The following is a 24,527-nucleotide window of genomic DNA, read 5'->3' on the forward strand; positions in this document are numbered from 1 at the left end:
TACATCAGTAGATATAAACAATTCTCCAAAGTTTCATGAGAACTGCTGAAAGCATTTTTGAGTTATTGTCCGAAAACTGGAAAATCCCCCTTTTTTAATGAATAAAACTCCATAACTCGGAAACATAAAATCTAAAATTTATAAAAATCAAAAGGGAGCTCATGTCAATAGATATAAACAGTTGACCAAAGTTTCTTGCAAATTGGTGAAAGCATTTTTGAGGTATTGTCCGAAAACTGGAAAATCCCCCCTTTTTAATGAATAAAACTCCATGACTCAGAAACGTAAAATCTAAAATTTTATAAAAAACGAAAGGGAGCTCACATCAATAGATATGAACAATTCACCTAAGTTTTATGCAAATTGGTTGAAGCGTTTTTGAGTTGATGTCCGACATGTTGACGACGGACGGACGGACAGACGGACAACGGTATACCATAATACGTCCCGTAAACGGGCGTATAAAAACAAATTTGAGATATTTGTCATGTCTGGTGATGAGGGGACACGTCGTATCAGACGACACGGTGTCCATGGTGACGTCTGTTTCGGATATTTTTATACTGGGCGACGTTAAACAAGTTAAATAAAAGACAATACGCTGAAATAATAAACATATTTTATTGAAAATGTTTGAAACCAATAAAACTGTTTCAAGCGGAAGTGTGCTCGTTCAAAATCTTCTTGCATATATTATTCTGACGTTCTGTCGTAAACTCTTCATACTTACTCTTAACCTGTGCAGCTTCTTTAACCAGCCTGACCAATGAGGTCTATACAAAACTGAAATGCTCCGCGGAACGCAGCTTGATACGACCACAGAGGTCGAACCCTTAACAGTTGGAGCAAGTATGGAGACTACATTCAAGCTTTATACAGCTCTGATTTTAGATTCATACACTTGTACACAAGTTATTGTCCTGAAACAAGAAAAATGCTTGTTTTGGTCCCTTATTCATAAACAGGACAATAATCCCCAAAATCAATCCCAACCTTCCTTTTGTTGTATGGAACCTTGTGGTATATTTCATAGAGATCCATACACTTATTCTCAAGTTATTGTCTGGAAACCAAATGTCTTCGGACGACGACGACGCTGACAACATCCTAACATTATACGACCTCAAAAATTTGGCGGTCGTATAAAAAGACAGTAAAGTAATAGTATTTCGAAGTGTTTAAAACATTAGACTCTAAAGAGCTTGTGTCGCTGCGCTGCTGAATCCTCGTGCATCTTTAACAATGGCCAACAGAATCGTTTGAGGTATTTAAAATAGGCATTCCAGACATTCCTGCCAAGTTGGGTCATATCAATAGTAACTTATAAGACATTATTTTGTGAGCTACTGAATTGGAATGGAAATTGGAATGGAATTATATCATAATCATTCCTATGAAATTTGCTTTTGTATTGCAGAAATTTGGAAATAGACCAATCAAAATTTGGAACAGCCTAATGAGTAATCGAAACACAATTGATTTCCCTATGATTCCCGTCAGCCTTGGTGAACCATGACAATGTTGTTTCAGAGACGAAAGGGAGATGTGAATGCAACCTAACCACGACGGTATACAGAATCTTTATTATATTTTTTAAACCATGACCAGAATTTGCCTCGAAACTTATCCGCCGAAATCACTGAATTACTCTGGGAACCATGTTTTTTGTCCCATTTGTAAAATGTGAGATTTTTTTGGCACGGGCTTACATACATTCCTGCAAAATCTTGATTCAAATTGGCCTTGAAGTTGCAGATTTGTCGAAAATTATAAAGTTTACAGACTACAGTACCCAAGCGATTAATATTAACACACACACACACACATCTCAAAAGTAAAAAAAAAAAAAAAAAACCCAAAAAGAAGAAATTTTACTACTTTGACCCATTCAATTTTCTTATTCCAACTTAATTGTTTTCACATGTGCACTTCGGCTTTTTTTGTTCGTTTTCTATCGGCACTATATTTCAGTGAATACTTTGCAAATGGGTGACAGCTTCTCATCTTCTTAAATTTTCTTAACCTGAAATCCTAGCGGAATGATCGACAGCAAGGTAGATTGGATAGATCCTAGTTTAAAATATTAAGACCATCAACCACCTATATTTCTCATTATAGTTATTAACTTAAACATTTCCAGAAAAATTCTAGTAAAATATTGGAAATTCTTATTATTTCTCGTGCATTAAGAAGACAGTTTAACGCTAATTTCACATGAAAAATTCAGTTTTCGGGCCAAAAGCTAAATTCTCCAATTGCAAGTAACTAGCTTACAAAAAAATCATAAATATTGAGACATCTTCAAGTTTTCCATAATTTTAATGTTTTATAATTTTAATGTTTTATATGCGTTATCTCTAGAAAAATAGCATAAAAGAAAGTGTGTCTTTTTTTATTGAGCGGCGAACATCCTTAAGACGGTGTAATTTGTTGTAAGTAATGATTGTATTAGTTATCTTGGTGTGCGCCTCAGGGTGTATGAATTTTCCACACCGGTGTAAAATTCTGTACACCCCTGATTACACCAAGATAACGAATTTATTTCTTATGAACAATTCCTCATTTTTTAAACCGGGATGTAAAATTGAAAAATGCTACTGAAAAATTTCCAGTGTAACATTTTTTCAATGTCGATGTTGCTGCGCATTGTCAAATACTTTTTTTCTTTATTTTGGGGAAATTTGAAAAAAAATTTGTGTTCTTTTTAGTTTTTGGGGAAAAAAATTTATTTTTATTTTTTTATTTTTTTTGCATTTTAATTTTTGTTTATGGTTTTGGCAAAATTTTATTTTTTGGAATTTTTGGCAAAATTTTATTTATCCTGGGGTGAACAAGGGTGAGGTGTTATTTACACCGTGGAAATTAACCAATCAGATTGCAGGATTTTTGCTGCATAAGAAATAATATTCTTTACCTGTTGGAATAGATTTGACTCCATTGTACCTAAGCAACATTAAAATTTAGACGTCGTGTGTGTGATCCTAGAATTGTATAAAACCTAAAAACAATGAGCTGGGTAAAATCTTATATCATATTGATATGTTATACATAAAATATTATATTGGAAAAGAGGAAAAATAATCCTAAGAACTATTTTGTAAGTAAAGTAGTGTAGTGCATGTTAAAAAGTAAGGTCTTCACATTTATGAGATTCCTTGTGGTTTTCTGTCTCATGAGCCCATGATTGCCACTACTCGAATTGCCACTGGTTGTAGTTTGAACTCTGCATGATCATTAAATAGGTCAGAATTTGGTTACCATATATTTCAACACCAAAATATGGAAATTATATAAATTAATAAGTCCGGTAGATGTCTATAATTCAATGGTATTCTTTTTTAAATTTTCTTATAATTTTTCCAAATTTTTCATTTAAGAAAAAACTACCTTAACAATAATCAAGTACCAACTTTTCACTCATTAAAGTGAACGTTAACCTAATAGAACTGAAGCATTGCTCGCAGCATATTAATCTCAAAATTGTGGTGCAACTAGGGTAATACCACGTACATGTATATGCACAGGAGTGTCCGACTTTTAACTTTCTTTTTGACAATGATCCTCACAAAAGTTTTTTGTCCCTGTACACGACAAACCTTTAAGCGGAGATTTTCCCCAGGACTCACAAGGGGTTTTGAAGCAGACATTTTTTCATGAGTACAGGGATGGCTAATATGTAAGTTGAACTGTACAGTTATCGTGACTACTTTGAAAGTTTAAAGATTAAGTTAAAGACTAATTTATTTGGGACAGACGGACGTACGAACAAGCCGATTATAAGTCATTCTGCCCATTAATCGACAGAGTCCTTATAACTATAATATAGTTTTCAATGCTGGAGGCATAAAAATAACCTCAAAAATATAACTTTCTTTAATTTTTCTAAAATTAAATTTAAAAAAAAAATTAATGTAAACTGTAAATACATCTCTGAAAAACTAAAAAACTATGCATGCTTTCATTAATACGTTAATCATATTTTGATTTCATTGTTGTTCATGTATATTTTGCCAATCCTATAACTGCAGAGTATTTTATCAATGCTCACAGGATTTTTCTTTCTATTTTTACAGAACTTATTCTCAATTGTTTGGAAACATATCAAAACTGTTCAGTACTCTGAGTAAATTGTGAAATATTGCTAAACTTCTTAAAAAACAATAAATATATGGAGATCTACACCAAAAGCTCGTTAAAGGTGATTTTAATACCAAAAGCTCGTTAAAGGTGATTTTAATATCAAAGTATGTACTGGGAATGAACATTCTGTTGCTCTCTAATATTTTTTTTAAATTTAAGACACCTGTAAATGTAAGCTATAATGGAATAGATATATCCATAGATATATCATATTATAAATGTTCCTAACTGTTTAAGCAGAGTCCTATCTAGAACCAGACACTATGTGTTTCACAGCAACAACAATAAATTGAAACAAACCAGCTGATTAAGAATTTTTAAATGTACTGAATTAAATCTCATTTTAACTGAACTATCATCTTATATTTCGGACAAATTTGACTTGAAGTATAAAACAATGAAAAAAAAGAATTTCATCATCAAAATTGCTATGTGATGGGACTTTTCATACTCAGTTTGTTCTGTTGTCAAATCTTAGTGAATCTTGCTCATAAATCAACAAAACATGTTAAAAATTCATCCTTGATTTATCTGCATCAGTAGTTATTTGTAAACAGACATATATTCTTGAAAAACAAACATAAAATTCAGAAATTATCACTATATTTAATTAAAGCCTTTGCAACATTATAATACAAAGCAAAGAAACACTAATACCATGTAATGTTTAAGATCTGATTTAATATTCCAACAACACTTTATATAGTTCTTGAATCCTGAAAACAAATGAAGTACATGGGAATGATGTCTATTTCAACAAGAGCACTAGTCTACTCGAAGGAAAATAAAGCAGGTTTGTAAGTTAAATGGCGAGTAGGATTTATATGTACAAGTTCTGATGAACTATGTATAACTGTAACAAATAAGATGTTCATGAGCATGTTAATATAATGCACACTGTTAAAATTAATTACAACTGTATATACTACAAAGTATTTACTTATGAGCATGTGATTTTTAAAAGAACTCAATATGTAAACATGGCAATATGACATGCTAAGCTATTAACAACATTAAAATAACACTGTAATTGTCAAGCTAAAATCCTGAAATGAACAAATCTGAAAAAAAAATGCTGAAAACAATAATCAGGCAATATACCATATGGTGATACTTTTATGTGATGATTACACTTTCAAAAGAATGCAATGAAACCATAATGTTAGATAACATGCCTATATATAACTGTTGTTTTAATATGATTGTTCATTTTATATATATATATATATATATATATATATAAGATAAAGTTTATGATATAAATATTTGCACTCTTCCTGAAAAAAAAACCATGACACACAAACAAATACTTAAAAAAAATCAATGAAAGGTGCTCTGAATTAAGATGAATCTATTCATAAATTAAAACAAAATACTACTGAATATTAATGTTAGTTCTTCATCTTTTTTTAAAACTAGCATTTTCTAGATCCCATGGTAATGATTTAGGTTACCAGTGTTATAATTCTATGAATTTTTCAATTTAAATTTCATACTTCTGGTTTCAAAATCTTAAAATATTAATTTATTTTCATCTTTTAAAAGAGCTGTATTTTAAAACAACATTCATCAAGTTTGTTTACATAATTCATTTTAAAAAATCACTTTACATTTGGCCAACATTCAATACCTAAACCAATTTTTTACCTCCTTCAGTGAATTTTTTACTGAAGTTGAATTGTCTACATAAAACTTGTGAAATATAAATGGAACTGGTTTTCTCTCGTATTAATTTTTAAACACTTTACCCATTAAAGAAGAGGTTATTTCATAGTTCAATTACTAAATTTCACTGTTTTGCCTTTGTTGAAAGTTATACATGTACTACACTTAAGGTGAATAAATGTGATGAAATGTAAATTTGTATTTACAAAGTTTTTGTCTTATCTAACAATTGTAACTTTGCTCCTGTAATATTGCAACTACTGGATCTTAAGTAGAATAACATATTAATGTTTTGTTGTAACATGATCCTCTTTATTAACTCAGAAAACTTTAAAATAGATATGCTTCTAATACATTGTGTTATATCTTCGAATTTATAAATTTCCTGAAATGATGGACTTCAGTGAGACTATTTATCATAATAAATGACTTGTGTAAAGTAAACCATACAAAAGTTAATAACAACATTTATTTCCATTTCAAAAAAACTGTATAATATATTATTTAAAAAGGCCTTGGGCCTCTCCCACCCCTAGGTCCTCGCATTCCTCTGGGACCAAATGGTGGAGGTCCTTGTCTGGGTCCAAATCCTCTACCCCGCATTCCTTGATCAGGAGGCCCTCTTGGTCTAAATGGTCTTGGTCCACCTGGACCCCCTGGTGGATGTCCTCTTCCGGGACCAGGGAATCCTGGTGGTCCACCATGTGGACCACCTCTAAATGGAGGTCTCTGTGGTGGTCCACCACGTCCCATTAATGGTCTTGGAGGTCTACCACCAAATCCTCTATGGGGTGGTCCTTGTAGCCGCATTCCTTCACCAAAATTACCTGGTCCTGGGGGACCATCAAACCCACCTGAAAATTGATCGTGTACAAACTGATCTCTTTCCATTTTTGGACCTCCAGGACCAAAATTTTTTGGAGGTCTATTCTGGTTATATCCACCTCCTTGTCCATTTGGCCTATGCCCTTGATTAAATTGTTCACTTGGCTTTGGTCTATCTCTATGGTTAGATTGACCCATATCATTAGAATCCTTCTCTTGTTTAACCTGTCCATCTCCCATACCAGATCCTGCATTAGCTTGATAAGCAGCCTCACAAGCTGCAATATGACTTTGAACCTCCTCACTTAATCCAATTTCACCTTGTGAGTTCTCCTCTGTAGGAGTGTCCCATTTGCTTGGCCTTCTCCTTTCTCGTCTAGGCTTATCGCCACCTGGAGATGAAGATTTTCTTTCACTGTCTGGACCATGTGATCCTTGTTGAAAATTTTGTCGATCTTGAACATTTGATGTTGGTGGTTTACTAAATTTATTATCACTACTAAAATTTTGTTGCTGTTGACCAGCAAATCCAAATGATTGTTGGTCTGATTTTGGTGGTTGTTGCATTCTTGGTCCACCAAAGCCACCACTTTGTGGAGGCTTTTGTTGATTGAAAGGTTGACTGCCTTGAAAATTTGGAGGTGGATTAGCCACATTCGGTAATGGATTTCTAAATGCACCTTGGTTAGCAAATCCTGGTTGTTTGCCAAACATTTCAGCTTGTTGCTGTTGCCAGTTTTGACCTTGTCCCTGAAAACCACTACCTGGTTCAGACTTTATAGATTCTGGGGGCGGAGGAGGTGGCTGAGGCTGAAAAAACATTGGGTTTCCTTGACTCTGGGGGGCATTCTTATTTGCAAATTCAAATTGTCCACCTTGTAGTGGACCAACTTGAAATCCTTGACTACCACCCCCATAAGCCATTTGATTCCACTGAGGTTCTTTCTTTATTCGCTTTTGTGACTGTTTTTGTTCATCATCACCTCCACTATATTCCTGTTTTATGAAATCAAGTGCACTAGCACTTGAGTTATTTGTTTCAAACCTTCCTCTTTTTTCAGAAGGTTCCTCATTCCTATCATGTTGAGCATGCCTATGACGATCGCCATAAACATCCTCTGTTCCAAGCTGACGACCTCCTTGTGGGGGTGCTGGAGGTTCAGGCGGTCGATATGCCATTCCTGCTTGACCAAATCTATCTTGTCCTTGTTGCAAAGGTTGTCGGTTGCCTTGTCCTGGCATTTGTTGATAAAATGGTTGACCCTATTAAAATCAAAAGAGTAAAAATAGACAGTGTCAAAACATACAGAAAATAATCAAATTCAAAGTCTGGATTAGATTTGCCTTCCTAAATTTTTTCTGAACAACTGAATATTCTAGTTCTAAAGTAATACACCAAAAATATTGCATTAATTCAATTTACCTAACTATAACCTATTTGCCTTTTTTGCATGCTCAAATCTAACCTCTCTGAGTTCAAATGACAAATTTTCAATGTAGAGGCAACTTTTGTTATTTTCTATATTTTGACTTTGATTACATCATAAATTTGAAATTGTTGCAATGTATTAAATATTTCATGTAACATCAACAGTAATAATTAGAAAGGGAAGACAAAACTGTCTGATATCTACAAATCCAAACGATGAATTGAATAGAAATAAAGTCCAGAAATATTCTGGTTCACCTGTACCATCTTACCTGTAATGCCAGATGTGTACAAACACCGAATTCATTACTACAAATAAGATGCTAAATACAACAAACTGGCTTTTTTTTATCAATTTTTATGCATTTTCATTATCACTATTCTATATGTCTAAGTATCTTGCTTAGTGTTTTACTTTTGAAGAACAATGTTAATCATCATATGCAACGTGTTGTTCATAAAAGATAAATATGACATTGTCTGCATTTGATTTACTATTTTTTTTTTATATTTGTTTTTTTTTATTTGTGTCTTTCATAATTGTCCTGCAATCCTTGTTTGTGCCATTAGAGTTTCAAATATTTTGTACTTAAAAATCAATTTCAGAATGAAAAATCATGTTCAATATTGCATTCAAATAAAAATCAAGATTTGTTTGTTAATCTTACTGGTATTTTTTTTTCTTTGAAAGGTTAATCAATTCATAGTCTCATTTGTCATATTAAAATGAAAACTACATGCATTAAAAGTTGTTCCAACGGCCATATTACACTAAGTTCTGATCATTAAAGTATATACTGTATATTGAAAAGGTTGAGAGGGGTTTCAATATTAATAGATCTGTGGACACATTTTCCACAAAAATGTCACCTGCATCAATATGCATACAAACAATCTTTAATGCTCCATAGACCTGTTTGAAAAAATCTACTTCTTGACAAAAAATAGGCCTTCAATGTTAACTTTATTAAAAAATTTTGGCATAAAGGATATCACATTTTGTTAAATTTAAGAATTTTTTAAAACCACCTTTGTTTTTGTTTTTTTTTAATTTGAGAAAAACTTCTGCCTATTGAAAGTTCTCAAGAAGATAGAACAATAATTTAGTTGTTTACCATTTCTAATTAAATTTCTGTAGAATACACATTTAAACAGATACAACTCTACTCTTCTTTTTATCAACATTACTGTGTTTTCTTTAAACACGCTAACATATCATGAATGAAAAAACAGACAAAAGACAAAATACTTCATTAAAAATGCCAATGATGGTTTTTCATTTGATATATGACATTCCATATTGCAAGGTGGAAATTGTAGCATTTACATTATGCAATTCAACATGCAGTTTCAGTATAAAAATTCATTACATAAAAAATCTTAATTTGTATGATTTTTTGGGTATTAAAATAAAATAAATTGCACTGCATATTTTCTAATCAACCACATATCTTACAAAAAATCTATGCTTCAAGTTATTCATATAATAATGATAATCTCATTTTAACCCTTTACCTAGATATCAAAGCATCTATATAAAATGGAGGCAAATGGGATCAAGATGCATGTATATTGAAGACAAGCTTAATGGGACATTAATAATAACCGAACATTTTAAAGCTCAACTTTTAACTTCAATTATAACAAAACATCTTATTCATCCTGACGACCTGATTCACAGATTTGTGATTATAAAATCAGGAATAGTATATAAGGCAAGCTTAATGGGACATTAATAATAACCGAACATTTTAAAGCTGAACTTTTAATTTCAATTAGAACAAAACATCTTATTCATCCTGACGACCTGATTCACAGATTTGTGATTATAAAATCAGGAATAGTATATAAAGACTCTATTTATCAAAGAAAAACTGATGCAGACTTTTTTTGGTGAAGTTTTAAAAATAAGGAAAAGAACAGAGATAAGGTGTTAAGCAACTATTCTACTTAAACTCCTTCACCTTCATGCAAGTTAATATCTGTTCATTGAGTAAGAATTTCTACTGCAATCTGAAGTAGTCTATATGACATGATAGAAAAAAGATGAAATGGATGATAAATCTGAAGAATAATTACAATAACATTAGATATTGTACCTAATAAAGAATAAAAAGATAATTTGAAGACATCAAAAGTTTCTTCAAAACTGATATGATTGGTGAATATTTCAAGGTCCTTAAAACAAACTCAATAGTTTAAGTATAACTCTAATAGTTTCCTGTACGACATGGATTTTTACCACCAAACCCAGAATTCATGCCTTAAAAACTGTTAAATGAACACAACATTTAACACCACAGTTTACAATAATCTTCAGAACAGCCATTGCACTGACCTATAAAGCAAACTTGGGGAATAAATCCATAACAACTTATTGTGTTCCCTGTTGACAGTAGCTGCAAAACATCGCATCACATAAAAAAAATTTTGTGTCAATAGTATGCAAGATTGGAAAACTTTCATGACATCAATCATCAAGTTGCCATTTTTTTTAAAGTTGCTTAAACTGTAATAATACAGGCACAATCAGAATGTCAAAGTATAAGCTATAAACTGCAAAGTATTATAATTCAAGAAAACCTAAAACTTAACTTGTGTTATTAATTATAAATCCACTTAAAACATGCATGGTGAAAAATTAGTATGTACCAGTAGTTTTAATGAGTGAGATCAGGACCTTAAAAGATGTAGACCTAAACGTTCAGGAAAAATTCAATGAAAATATTTTTTTTTTATAGTGCTTAAAATTAATTTGAATATACTATAAAAAAGGAATTTTGTAGAAATCTGTACTATGACATGCATACGTTTAACTATCTTCTCTATAATAGTAATCCTAAATAATATATGGTATATCTATATGAGTCTAATATTGCATTATTAATTTTTTTATATATTGCTGTATTATGCATTCTTTTTTTATTGTTCAATAATGGTTCAAAACTTTGAATCAATAGAAAAACAAGTAATTTGAATCTTAATTTAACAAACATTTAATTAAGTTTGGCTTTACCATTACAAATCTCTATTCAAGAATGTAGATGTATAATATATTTTGGAATATGCTTATTTGATAAAGGACTTCCCGTTTTGAATTTTCCTTGGAGGTCAATACTTTTGTTGTTTTACTTTTTACTAGTGTAAGTTAAACAGCAATAGGCTATCTCCACTTTTTTATTGTTTACCTCTTAAAAGAATTTATGAGATTTGAACATCAGTAAACTTCTGTTGCCTCTAATTTGTCTATTCATATAGATTAATTATTTTTTTTCTTTGTTAATTTCTCATAGTCATTTAGAGAATCTTCTTTTGAACCACCTTGTCACTATCCTAAAAGCTCAGTAAAAAATGTGAATATTCAGTTCAGCTGTATACAATGTAAATCTTGTATCATGGTTTAATTTTCTTCTATATACATTTCTACTAGGAAAGTAAATGCTGATGTTTCTTCAAAGCATTTCAGTTAATTTTAGTTTTGTTAAAGTATCACCATATAAAGTATTTGCTTATAGACACTTATTACCAGAATCAATTGAAATAAATTCATTTTTCTCCTTTCAGCTAATTGTAAGGATGTAAATGGAAAAAAAAACCAGAGCTAACAGGTAAACTTGGGGAAAACAACATAAATTGGGAATAAAACATAAACTAACTTATTAAATTTCTCCTTAATAATAGCAACATTGAGTATCTGCACAAACTAAAATACTCAACTGGCTTAAACTGAATGCATATTATCAAAACCAAATAAAGCTATATATGCAAATTAAAAAAAGTGAATTATTTTTATAAAATTCAATTATAAATTGTAAATGATTTAAAAGAAAACAATCTAACAGCAGTTATTCTGCATTTTGAGGAAAGACTAATAAGAGAAATTCAAAAAGGAAATATAAAACATTTAATATGCTTAACAGAATTCGAAATGCCTATATCATTTGTCAACAGAAATATAACTGCCTCTACATGAAAGGACTACTGTATAGTTTCTTCATATAACCATTTATCAAAATTTGATAAATAGGACATTAATCAATATAACAGCTGCGTGCAACAAACTAAAAGAGAATTATAGTTCTTTGACTGAAGTATGCAAAAGATGTCTAAAAAAATCCCCCAGTGGTCCACAGCTTCCTTACTTGACAACTGGTTAATTATACATTTATATATGCTTTGTTATGTACTAGACATTACAAAGAAATTCCATTTTCCAGAAAGAATATACAGAAGGTTAGGTTCCTATCACAATCCACATGCATTATTTAATGTTAAGATATAGTAGATTTATCATTCATCACCAATAATGCAGATCTTTTGAATACATAGAATGCCTTAATATCTTCATTTTAAAATGATTTTTCAATCTATTTAGCATTAACTTTCATTCAGTGAGAAAATTAATGGATAACTGCTTCTTGTGAAAAATACTATTCAAAGTACACACCTTGGATTAGTAAGTTGATTAAAGAAATTAAATATCATGCAAAAGAGATCAGAAGTATAAAGCTGAACTTTCCATTCTGGTAAAATAGACGAAATACAACTAAATTTGATTTGGCATACAACTTGAGCATAGGGTTAGATGTTGCTTTGAGATCCAAACTTCTTTGTATAACCAGTCATAAAAGAAATATATGTTAATAGCTTGAGGCAATTTGCAATATATTTCAGTTTCAAGCTTTCTATTGATAGGTGGCCAGTAGCTAAATAGCAATCTGTGAGCATCTGAAGCTGGCTGTTACATTGAAATGAGAAAATATTGAAATTTGTGGTATAGGTAGGACTGACTTCTACAAATTTGGAAGGCATTGCAGTTTTCTAAAACTGTTGGCAAATAACACCTAAAATTGTTAAACACTTTGTTTATATCATCTTTGTGGTGCAGTAAATAACCAAATAAGGCATACTAAACAATTACATGTGTTGGACATGATGCATTCAAAAAATGCAATCTCAATTTCCTACAATAATTTTTTTTAATATGGAAAAACCTGTCTGATTCAGCATGACATTTCCTACTTAAACAACATATAACACATGTATTAAACTAAATAATACATTTATAATTAACAATGCATTCGAAATAGCTTATATTTTGAAGATTAATGGTTAGTGAAAAAGCACACTGTGAATGCATTTTTTAAATGATATATTTCCATGTTGTGTTTGTGGATGGATGTCTCTGTCAGGTGAAATAAGAACAGACAAAGTATGTACAGAAGTAGAAACCAGATACAGTGAATCAGTAAGAAAAAGTGATTGCTGAAAACAGTTTCTATAAGATTGTAAGAGAAACCTAAAAAAATTTGGTTAAACAGATCTGTTAAAGACATGAAAGAAATTCTGAGCCGTAGTTGTAGTCTTCCCACATGTTCTCATGCACTTTCAGATGAAAATAGTTGTGAGATGAATCTATATACCAGAGTTTAAAGAAACCACATTTAATAAGAAAGAAAAAAGAAGTATGAAAGAAATAATTCAAAACATATGGGGATACAGATAAATCCTATATTAATTTTTTTTTATTCCCAAAAAGTTTTTTATTTATTAGAATATAAATGGTATGAGAGCTTTGTAATTTCACAAAAAAGAAAAGCCTTTCTATAAACAATCTTTTTCAAGTGTTTAAGGGAGTTTTATGTATGTATTCTTCTGTGTCTGGCGTACAAAACTTTAATCATGTTATCTATGACGAGTTTATCTAAATAACTGCTTAGTGTAAGTGTATTTCACTGGCTAAATTCATTGAAAATGTTACACATGATAGCTTCATTAAATAGGTTATGTTATACTTTTAGTTTGTTAACCTCAATAGAAAATATTAAAATTTCACAAGTCTTATTGTAAAGGAAATAAAACCTTTCCAAGAATCATTTGGTGTTGAAGTGACCTTTTATTCATTTTGCAAATTGAACTGTCCCATTGAATAAAACAATCATTAAAGTTCTTTGTGGAGTTCATTTGTGAACTTTAAATTAATCCTTGAAAACCAATCATTCATTGACTAATTTGGCTATACAAAAAATTAACTCCTAGAAATGAAAACATGTTTACCAAAATAATTATTTTGAATTTAAGGGAAAATACTTGATCTTTAAATATTTATATCCAGTACTTTTCACAATCAAAAATGCAATAAATGAATATAATTCCAATTAGTTTTTACCTTGTCATAACATTGAACAATCTTTATGTATTCACTAATCAACTAAATTGACTCCTGATTTTTGTCGGCACAACAATATGTTTGAATTATCATTCCTATATAATCTTTCTTCTAGATTATCTAATTCTAGAAAAAAAGAGATTCAAAATGCATTAATAGACTGGATAGGTTTTTGTAAATATAAAATTCAATCTCCATGAGGCAGGAGAGGAGATAGCAGTGGACATAGCACTAGGAACTAAATCAAAAATTTATACAGAGAAACACTAAAAATTTTATTATTTCCATTTCATGCAGCAAATCAATTGTTCATAAACTTACAGGTGTTTTAGCTGAAAGCAATGGATATCTAAAAGCATAGCTTACATGGATTTATTTAATATGTAACATTTTTTTAGAATCACTAGAAAAGACATATCATCCTTGACCTTTTTGCAATTTCAAAAAAGAAATGACTTGCGAAATCATCATCTTTACACATTACTGAAATTATCTCTATCCTTATATGATAATCTTTTGGTTGAAACAAAGGTATTCATTGTAAACATGACATGCTTTCATGAAAGCTACTGAAAATCTTACGATGTATTTTTTTCTAACTTTTTGTCATTTCAATCAAGAACTGAAATTCAATTAATCTTCAAATAGACCTTATTTCCTTCTAAAATATAACTTTATTTCTTTAATAATTTTATTGATTCTTTTAAACAATGGAAAATTATTCTCTGATTAAGTGGAATACAAATTAAAAAAGGCTGATTCCCATTTTTCTGAATCTAAATCCGGATTACGATAGATTTTGATAGGACCAAACTTATTAGTTTGTTGTCAACATGATCAAGGGGTTTGGCAGAAATTATATGGTGTTCCAGAAGGAGTTAGTAAAGAGTTGGTCTTCACTTCTATTGTTGGTGTGTATTATCAGGAGTTGTATTCTAAGCTACTGTGATATTCTATCAGATAAAAGAAATCAGTATCATTATGTATCAATATAACAGTGCTCTTTAAATTCTATAAAATAATTAGTTCTGGGTTATACTAATATTAATAAATATACCAGTATTAATCATTTGCAATAAAATTATAATGCATCTTCATCATATGTATTTTTTAAGTAGTATTGCAAAAGAGGCAGAGGTGCAATTATAACTTTTGAAAGGTTTAATCTTTGATCTTCTAAAGAATTTTTATAAACAAAAGTTATGGGAATGAATCTCCAAGATCTTAACTAATTTACACTTATCAAAATAAGTTGCTTTTTAGAGTGTGTCTTCTGCCAAAATAATGCACTAATTCTATTCTATATGCAACGTTCTTTGTTTAAAACAAAGTAAATAGCATTGAATAAGTCTTACAATTCCTAGGCTACAACCAAATTGTTATGATCAAGGAAGCAGACTTCCATTTCAAATATGTAATATCAATTGATTTTTCACCTGTATATGGGTGAGAAATTAATTTTATTCTTCTTCAAAGAAATGATTTCGTTTTTAGATAATCAGGCTATAAATGCCCTGTAATGATCTTACATATATTAACCAATCAGTTACACAACAGCTCAAGAAAGGTATAGTTTTCTCCTTATTAATCAACATTTATATACCAAACCTGTGGTTAATAAAGCAAAACATAGATTATCAGATAATTTCTGAAATTTTTTTTAACTGACTATTAGTTGCTTTAATATTATTGCTGATTATTTTTTCCTTAACATCCTTTGGGTGTTTGATATTGCAAACATCCTGAATAACAAAAATTATTATTCTTTCAGTTTCCTGAGTTTCCTATAAAAATTAAACCCAAGGAACGAACCTGTCCAAATGTCATGGCCTGTTAAAATACTGAAAGTTTTCTGAATTCTTCTCAGTTGATTAAGTACTCACAAATGAAAATCCTACCCCCAACAACAAATATACATGAATTAACATCATGCTTTATCAAGAACATACAATAAACAATACTGATCAAAAGGATATTTTCTATTACAAAGGTTAGTAAAACTAGCATTAAAATGGACATAATATCTCTTTATATCTATGTTGATTTTGCTAATGCTTCAAAAAAAAACTTTAAGATCAATATAATAAAGTTTACTACAAAACTAAAAAAGAATATCAAAGAAAAGGCAAATCCTGTATAATCTATCAACTAGAGTGGATCTGTAAAAAAAATTGATTGCTCAACTTTGTTGGGGTTCATACTGGAAATCCTGGATATTTTAACTATAGAGATACATGATACTGAAATGTTTATATTATTTCTATAATTCTGGGGAATTTATGCCTATAAAATATACTTGTAGATACTGTTAGCATAGATCAGTTTTTATAAAAAAAAAAGATACAGCTAGCATAGATCAGTCATGATAAAGAAGATAACAGTTTAAGATGCCCCTTTTCCTTTTTTTTACTGACATAAGACTGTGGAATATATCCTTTAAAATGAGACTCTGAGGTGTCATATGGATAACTTTATATTGTTTAAATATTTCAAAATGCAGAGATTGAACCACTAGGTTCTTAAAAGTGTGCAACTGTATAGTAAATAGAATACATTATATAAAATTGTCTAAAATACATTCTGTACTGAAAATCATCAACTTAATTTTTCATCTGCAGAAATATGATTTTAATTTAATACTTAAAAACAAATTATGGTATATCATAAATCATTGTTCGTTCCCCAATTAACTCACGATTATTAAACCTTTTTCAAGTGTAAGATAAATATAGAAAATATAAACTCCATTTTAAGTACATTAAGTCATTTTTTTTTTAAATAAGTTGTAGACTGAACACAAAAAATGCCAAAAGAGGGAAAACACAATATACACATATTTAAAGGGAAACAAAAGAAAATTCTAAAATGAAAGATATAACTGACATACAATCTGGAGAAAGATTAACCCCTTGGTAATAAAATCCTGTGTATTTTTTTACTACTCACAGTGCAATATGCATATAGCTGATGCTCTGCGTAATTTGACAAATACGCATTTTTAGGTACAACTTCTTCAACTTATTTGGAAGTATTCTATCTATATAATTAATAATTAGGAATTTTAAAGATTCTATAAACTTGTTTAATCATTAAAATACTAATATTAATACAAGTGAGTTTTTTTTCAATCTTAAAACTTCCTAAGCAGCCATAAGTATAATGAATATATTAAATAATCTAAACATAATGATGTCTTCACTTAATATAAGGAATTTATTTAATGATCTCAGTATTAGGACAGGCGACCTTTACAAATGATAAATTTTGATATATCATATTTGCCTTTTAATGCATACTAAATAAAACTTAAAATGGTCACTTTCAATAGAGTTGAAAATATGTCAACTTGTATTTTGTTAAAATGAGGGAAAACAATCAAATATGGTAATTGAATATAATATTTTGCTTTATTAACTTCTTTTTTTAAAAAGCTATTAAATCAATAACTGCCTGTCAAGAGGAATATAAGTTCAGTAACTGCAATGTTGTTATAAATAGGATCATACATACTTTACTGTCTTCTGCCCTAACTCATGAAGTAACTATCTCATATACAATATTTTAGACACAAGACTACTGACAATGGAGACTGTCAGACCCAATAACAGATGCTTTAAACAAGCTTATTTGATTGATAACTTGTATTCATGTTGAAAAATCTTCACACCTGATCAAATAAGACTTTTCAAGTCTTTTTTTTGTATTTCAAACAAGATTTATCCTCAAATATACCCTTGTAAAAACGGCTTTTTATATTGATTTAACTTCAGCATAGTACTAAGCATTCTAGGCACAAATGATTTTTTTTCTTATTATCTGATAATTATGAAATAATGAATCATCTTCCTTACCAAGGGAGCAATGTTTCTTTAATATAGAACTAAAAGATCTATTTTCAAAAATCTCTTCTCAAAAGGAATTTGTTCACATTTTCTTAATATTATCTCATAAAATTCTAACCTAAAACGTAGAGCATGCAAGGTCATGACTGATATATATATATATATGAATATATATATTTCAAAATATTTCATTATTTTCATTCTGTAATTAGAAAAACAGTGCAAAAAGCATATACAATGTGCTGTTTAACTGCAATTGGCAACAATTCTTGGTTCATATTACTATAAAATAATTTTTTTTTTTTTTAATCTTTAAACCTACTGATTGCTTTGACAACAAGGATATTTTTTGTACATAAATATTGAATGTCTGACTCGTTATCTATATCATAATAGGAAAATTACTATTTTCTTGCAATAGAATATATAAACTTCCACTTGAAAACAAAATGTTTTATCATTCTGACTAAAAAGATTTAAGATGTAAGAATTTGTTTTCTAACAAACATTCTGATGTACAATTCAAAATTGAAATTCAAAGAATGATAACTCACAACTAATGAGACATTTACTGTAACTGAGATGGTTTTAAAGATATAAGCTAGTTAAAATGAATCACATGAATAAAATGCAGCGAACAGTATTGTTTTTTTTTTCTATATGCAAATAACGAAGTTTTTAACGAAAATGAATGGTTTTCCTAACTGATGTGTGTAATGAGCATTGTTGAATACTCTATAGGTCAAGGAGGAAATGGAGAAAATATTTAATCATTTGAATTCCACATCTTTCTTTTGATAAACTAGGTGCTCAAATTATGCAAATGATAAGCTTTTTTTTTATTTTTTCTGAAACATGCTGTTTCCTCAGTATAAATAAGATGAGGTTAATACTAAAATATTTACAGCAATATCTGGAAACATTTTTCCCAACCCTGTTATAAAAAAAATATTAACTGAACTGATAATCATAATACTGAACCTTCCAAAACAACATTGGTAAGGTATCTCTTAAACCTTTGCCCTAATTTCTAGCAGTTGGTTTCTTACTTAGTCTATCATGACAATGTTTTCATATTTTTTTCTTTATATCTTGATAACTGAGTATTCTTTTAAAAAAGTAAAATCGATGATGGTATTATCAACTCCTGTGTGTATGTTTTTGTTAGTACCATATTTGATTTTTAAAGAAAGAACATATCCAACTCCATGATAATATTAACTTAAGATTATTTTTAACTTGATTATAGCATATGAAAGATGTTTGCTGGTTCATTGATGTGTATGTGTGTTTGTGTACTGAAATAAATTCAGCAAGCATGTACATACATGTAAAGATACCTCTTTTTAATCTGTAAATAGATGTTCACATGTATAATAAAGTGTATCAACTTACATATAATTATTTTACAAACAAGATTTGCTTTAACAATACTGATACATGAAAGTTATAACATGGAAATTTTTTGTTCAACAAAAAGAAACATATCCATAAATTCAAATTTTACAGGAATTCTAAACTATACAATGTTATGCTTTTTTTGTAATATAAATTTTATTATTTTGTGGTTTTATTTGTGATTGTAAAACTGAAAACATTGAAATTCACAACTATTTAAGGCATAAATAACATAAAATTTCCATGTTGTTTGAACTATACCTGCTTGACCTACCTGTCTCAAATCTGCAGGCGGTTGAAAAGGTTGACCTCCACTTCTTGGCTGACTACCATGTTTACCTTCACTATTATACCTATAACAAATAATTATAAATCATACATTGAGACTATCATTCTGTTCTGTTTAAATTTTTCTGTTTTATTTTCAACATCAAAGAAACCGAAAATGTGTTTGCACAGTAAAGCATCATCATTTGAAGAATCTTGGTGCCATATATATCAAGAAGCCTTGTAGTTGCTGTAAAAATGTAATAGACAGGTGGACAATGGTAAACCAGTATAACCCACTCCTCATACCTATGCAGCCGGGTATAATTATCTAACTTGTATTGTAGCCAACAATTGTTTATAAAAAAACAACCAAATTATACATTATGATTCACACAATCTTTCTTAACGAGAAAAGACATAAATATCAGTCCTTCGGTTTTTCAAGATAAGGTCTTTTCCATTTAAACCTAATACTAACCAAGAAAGTACTCTGAAATCATTTCAATGCATTTCCACCTTTATGTGCAATAGAAATTTATATTCAGTATAACATCATTTCTATTGGTGGTTCATAAAATTCAGCCTTCTTTAGACATTGTGTTTAAATTGAGTTGCCCTAAGACGATTTTTCTGCTCTACTATTGTAAATGTTAACTTTTTTGGTCTTCCTGACCTTTCACTTTTAGTGTACTTTGTTGTGAAATGATAATTAACTTGTGTTGTATGCATTAGATTAAGTTTTCATACATTCTTATTACCTTTCTACAAGCTTGACACTGGCCTCTCTTGGTAGTTCAACATAGTCAATCTTATCAAATAAATGGTCATTTACATCTGGCAATTTAAAATTAGCTTTCATTTCAACAATAGCTGACTCTGGAACAAACTTTCCTGTAATGTACAAGTAAAAATATTCTTATGCAATTAAAAATGTTGTTAAAAAAGCATGTTTAACAATTATCTGTCATAATCATGAGGAAATATATAATATCATTTCATTATGACCTTGTGTATCTTGTGCAATAAAATTGGTGTAGTTTAATGTAATAACAAAGAAGTGTGTACTTAAAAAAATATCATTCCTTTATATCTTTTTATAATTTTTATAACACAGAACTCAATCTGTTCCAAAGATGAATATACAAATGAATGTATGAAGGAACCAATGACGTGATATATTGCTAATTCATCTCCTTATTACATTTTAATAATTTTAGTATCAGATATTTTACATGGCCTTATGTATGATACAAATCAAACAGCTTAATAAAAATGACATTCTATTCATAATCAAAAATATTTACAAAGTTCTTCCCTGTAAGAGTAGAAACATGTCTGTATTGACACTATATAATAGATATATGGAGATGAGTGCCAATGAGACAACTCTCCATCCAAGTCACAATTTGTAAAAGTAAACCATTATAGGTCAAAGTACGGCCTTCAACAAGGAGCCTTGGCTTACACCGAACAGCAATAAACACTTCATTTAATATACCAAATATATTATTCTGGCAAGTTAATATCTTTTCACTTTCTTGCTAGAATTAAAGAGTACTTTCAGCTAAATGACTTTCTAAAGACAATAGGTCTTCAAAATTAAACTACATGTCTTACTGCCTGGGGTTTTCAAAATCTTGTACTCCAGAGAAAAATATTTGTAGTTAAGTGCCAGTCACCAAAAAACCTTTTTTTAAGGGTTGAATACACATCTTATATAATATTCTACTTTACCATCATCTACAGTTCTTTGTTCAGACCGTCTTTGCAGTTCTGTATCTTCTGGTTGGATGATTACTGCACGTCTGAGAAATCCACTAAAATTCTTCATTTTTCTTTTTCTTGCAGATGGATAAACATTGGTTTGATCGAGAATAAAATTTCTGTTCCTTTTTTGAGCTACAATAAACAAAAAGTTGAATATATTACAATTTTCACTGTATATCATTTTATCATTATCTTTCAAATTGGTTTCATCAAAAGTTATTTCTTACATAAGTTAGTTTCAGGTTAACAGTGTTTTAAGGTCAAATTACTTACAATGTAAGATAATATGTAGTTTTCTTGAAATGAAAGGAGTGCTGCTTGACTGCTTGTATCATGGTATTGACACTTTTCTTTTAGCCAGAAAAAATATGAAGATGTCAAGTTAACAACAATCCTATCACAATTTATTAGACATATGTTGTCATAGTTTCTAACCTTGGTATGATCAGTTTATAAAACTTCATCATTCTTGGTTTGAGAATTATTTCTATGTAATAATAAACCAATTCCTATGCGATTTCAAGAGTGATGCAACTGGAAACTCCAAATCCGATATATGATCACATTATTTAATAATAGCCGTTACCTTGTTCTATAAGATTAATACACAACCATAACATGCATTCTAAATGTAATTATACAGACCAAGAAAGAAAATTATCTGTTTATGAAACTCAAAGGTCTGTCAGTCCATTATTATTATTTTTCAAAACCATTTCTAATTTGAACAGAAGCATCAAATTATATAAAACAGATTATTATCAAAATCAAGAAAATTCATATTCCCTATGTATTTCAGTTGTTGATGTTTAAGTGGGTATATTCTTTTGATGAACATTTGAACCACATAAAGAATTGTCATCATGGGTAGCACTTATAACTGACTCATTGTGGCATGATTTGACAATAAGACAACCCAAACTTACCCATTTCAAACAGCTTGTTGAGACATTTTGTTGCCTTGTCGATTAGAACATCCCATCTTCCATGGTAATTATTTTTACGAGGCAAGCCCATGACTTTCATCTTATCTATCAAGGTGTCTGATCCAATGATATTGTACCTTTTCTCTGGATGTGCTTTCTGATGATTTATACCCCATGTAGTTTTGCCTGCTCCTGGTAGACCAATAATCATTACTATCTATAAACAACAAATGTTATAAAAGGTTTTAGTTTGTAGTCTTTTAAACCACTTTCAGGTTTTTTTTCAATAAAGTTTTTTAATTTGCAACAAACTAAATTAAAGTAGAATTCTTAAAAAGTTGCATCAATGCCATGTTGATATATTTTGTATAAAAATGCAAATAAAATCTTTTAAGAAGACAATAAATGAATCAAAGTGCTTGTAAGCACTGAAGGGTAAAGATTGCTTTAATTTATCAGTGGGAAGTAAAATTAAATATTGCATTGTATAAAGCATTGGTCAACTACAATTATGGACATAGGAAGACAACTCTAATTTTAAAGATTACTTACTGATATCATTGATATTTTTAGAACACATCTTAGATTCCTGCACCTTGCACAAATTATGTAATTTTCTTGACAAGTATAACATTGAATATCTGAGCATATATTTCATTGATAAATTTCTAGAAATGTTCATGGATAGGATGTTTAGAATGTTATAATCAATGAACTATATTTTGTGTATCTCAAAAGTTGTGATAAACCTTGGAAGATTTAGATATCAAGTCAGTACCATATGGTTTTGATTGCATTTCATGCAATCTTTACCCAAAAAAACTTACTTCACAGTCTGACTTCTTGGCTGGTGCTTCCATTCCTCTGACAAGACCTGGTTGATGCATGACATAATTAAACCCTTGTGGTGGGGAATACCAAGATTCTTGCTGACCAAAATTTACAATAAATCTGAAAATAAAATAAAATAAAATATAACAATGAAATTTCCTTTTCAAATATTTATTTCATGAAGAAGAGATATTTGTCAGACAAAGAATAGCAGAATGTTTTTCATTCAATCAGGACCAAATGACAATCATTTGTAGAAGTTTTTCCATCATTTTTCAGTTTAGTTAAAATTTCAGAGAGGATGATAAAATGTGAATTTTTTTTTGAGTTACAATTGATACAAAGCCTAGAAGGCTAGGTGAGCTATAAATCTGTAAGGTTTGTCATAGGATTGAAAATATTTCATACTTGGTAACTGATATGTATTATATAATTTTGTTTAGCTGACAGTATTCATACTCAAAATGAAAATGAATGTTTAAATTAGTCTGCCATTTTTTTTTAAATGGATCAAAGACTCAAATGGTGAGGTTATCTTAAACAATGGTCCATAAAATACATTTAATTATTTAGAAATATAAAATATAGGAGAAAAAAATCTTTTAAACGGCATAAGCTTTCAAATTCATGTTCACTGATTTGACTCAAATTCTCATATTTGATGTATAACATACTAAAACATATTTCCAAATTACAACAAGTCTGAAATAAACAATTAACAGTGCATGGACTCGATAATATATATCAGCATTTCATTTATATTTTAGTCTAGACGCCATCTAATTAACCATTAAGATAACCTCCGAAGACTATCAATGGTTACAAAACCCGATATAAACATAAACATAAATATAAATAGATAGCAACCTCGTGCAATTTGCAAGTTAATCATCATTTTTACCTGTATAAGAATGATTTTTTGTGGATCGAATCAGTCAACAAAATGGTTCACCTTTGTTTCACTTTCAATGTTGACATTCTTTTCCTTTAAATGGCTGAACACGACTTATACATGGGTAACCAATCTCTAGCTAATGGGTTAAATTGAAGGTCACATGACTGCTAATAGCGAATTATTATTTCACTATTTCACTTTCATTAATGATTGAACAAAAAAAAATCATATTTTAATTTTTTTATATCTTGTAGCTAATGGCCCTTTAACAAAAGGTGATCAATCTTTTTTGTTAATTTTCAATAATCTTGAAAAAAAATAAAGAAGGAATACACAATACAGGTACAGCCTTTTGATAAATTTGCTGAAA

At 29.7% G+C, this 24,527-nt stretch overlaps 1 protein-coding gene across 1 annotated transcript in view; it reads right to left on the reverse strand.

Annotated features, from left to right (window-relative positions):
• Positions 1–2,870: 2,870 nt before the first annotated feature.
• The window catches only part of LOC127709831 (heterogeneous nuclear ribonucleoprotein U-like protein 1), a 31,799-nt gene continuing 10,142 nt past the window's right edge, over positions 2,871–24,527 (reverse strand). Inside the window, exons 7-12 of the mRNA XM_052215492.1 lie at positions 23,259–23,382; positions 22,432–22,648; positions 21,473–21,637; positions 20,497–20,629; positions 19,743–19,821; positions 2,871–7,893 (exon numbers count right to left, since the gene is read on the reverse strand). Of these exons, the coding sequence (XP_052071452.1) occupies positions 6,310–7,893; positions 19,743–19,821; positions 20,497–20,629; positions 21,473–21,637; positions 22,432–22,648; positions 23,259–23,382 (2,302 nt within the window). The 3' untranslated portion in view covers positions 2,871–6,309. The remainder of the gene's footprint in view (positions 7,894–19,742; positions 19,822–20,496; positions 20,630–21,472; positions 21,638–22,431; positions 22,649–23,258; positions 23,383–24,527) is intronic.

The sequence above is a fragment of the Mytilus californianus genome, unplaced genomic scaffold (assembly GCF_021869535.1).
Source record: "Mytilus californianus isolate M0D057914Y unplaced genomic scaffold, xbMytCali1.0.p SCAF_7, whole genome shotgun sequence".
NCBI lineage: Eukaryota > Metazoa > Mollusca > Bivalvia > Mytilida > Mytilidae > Mytilus > Mytilus californianus.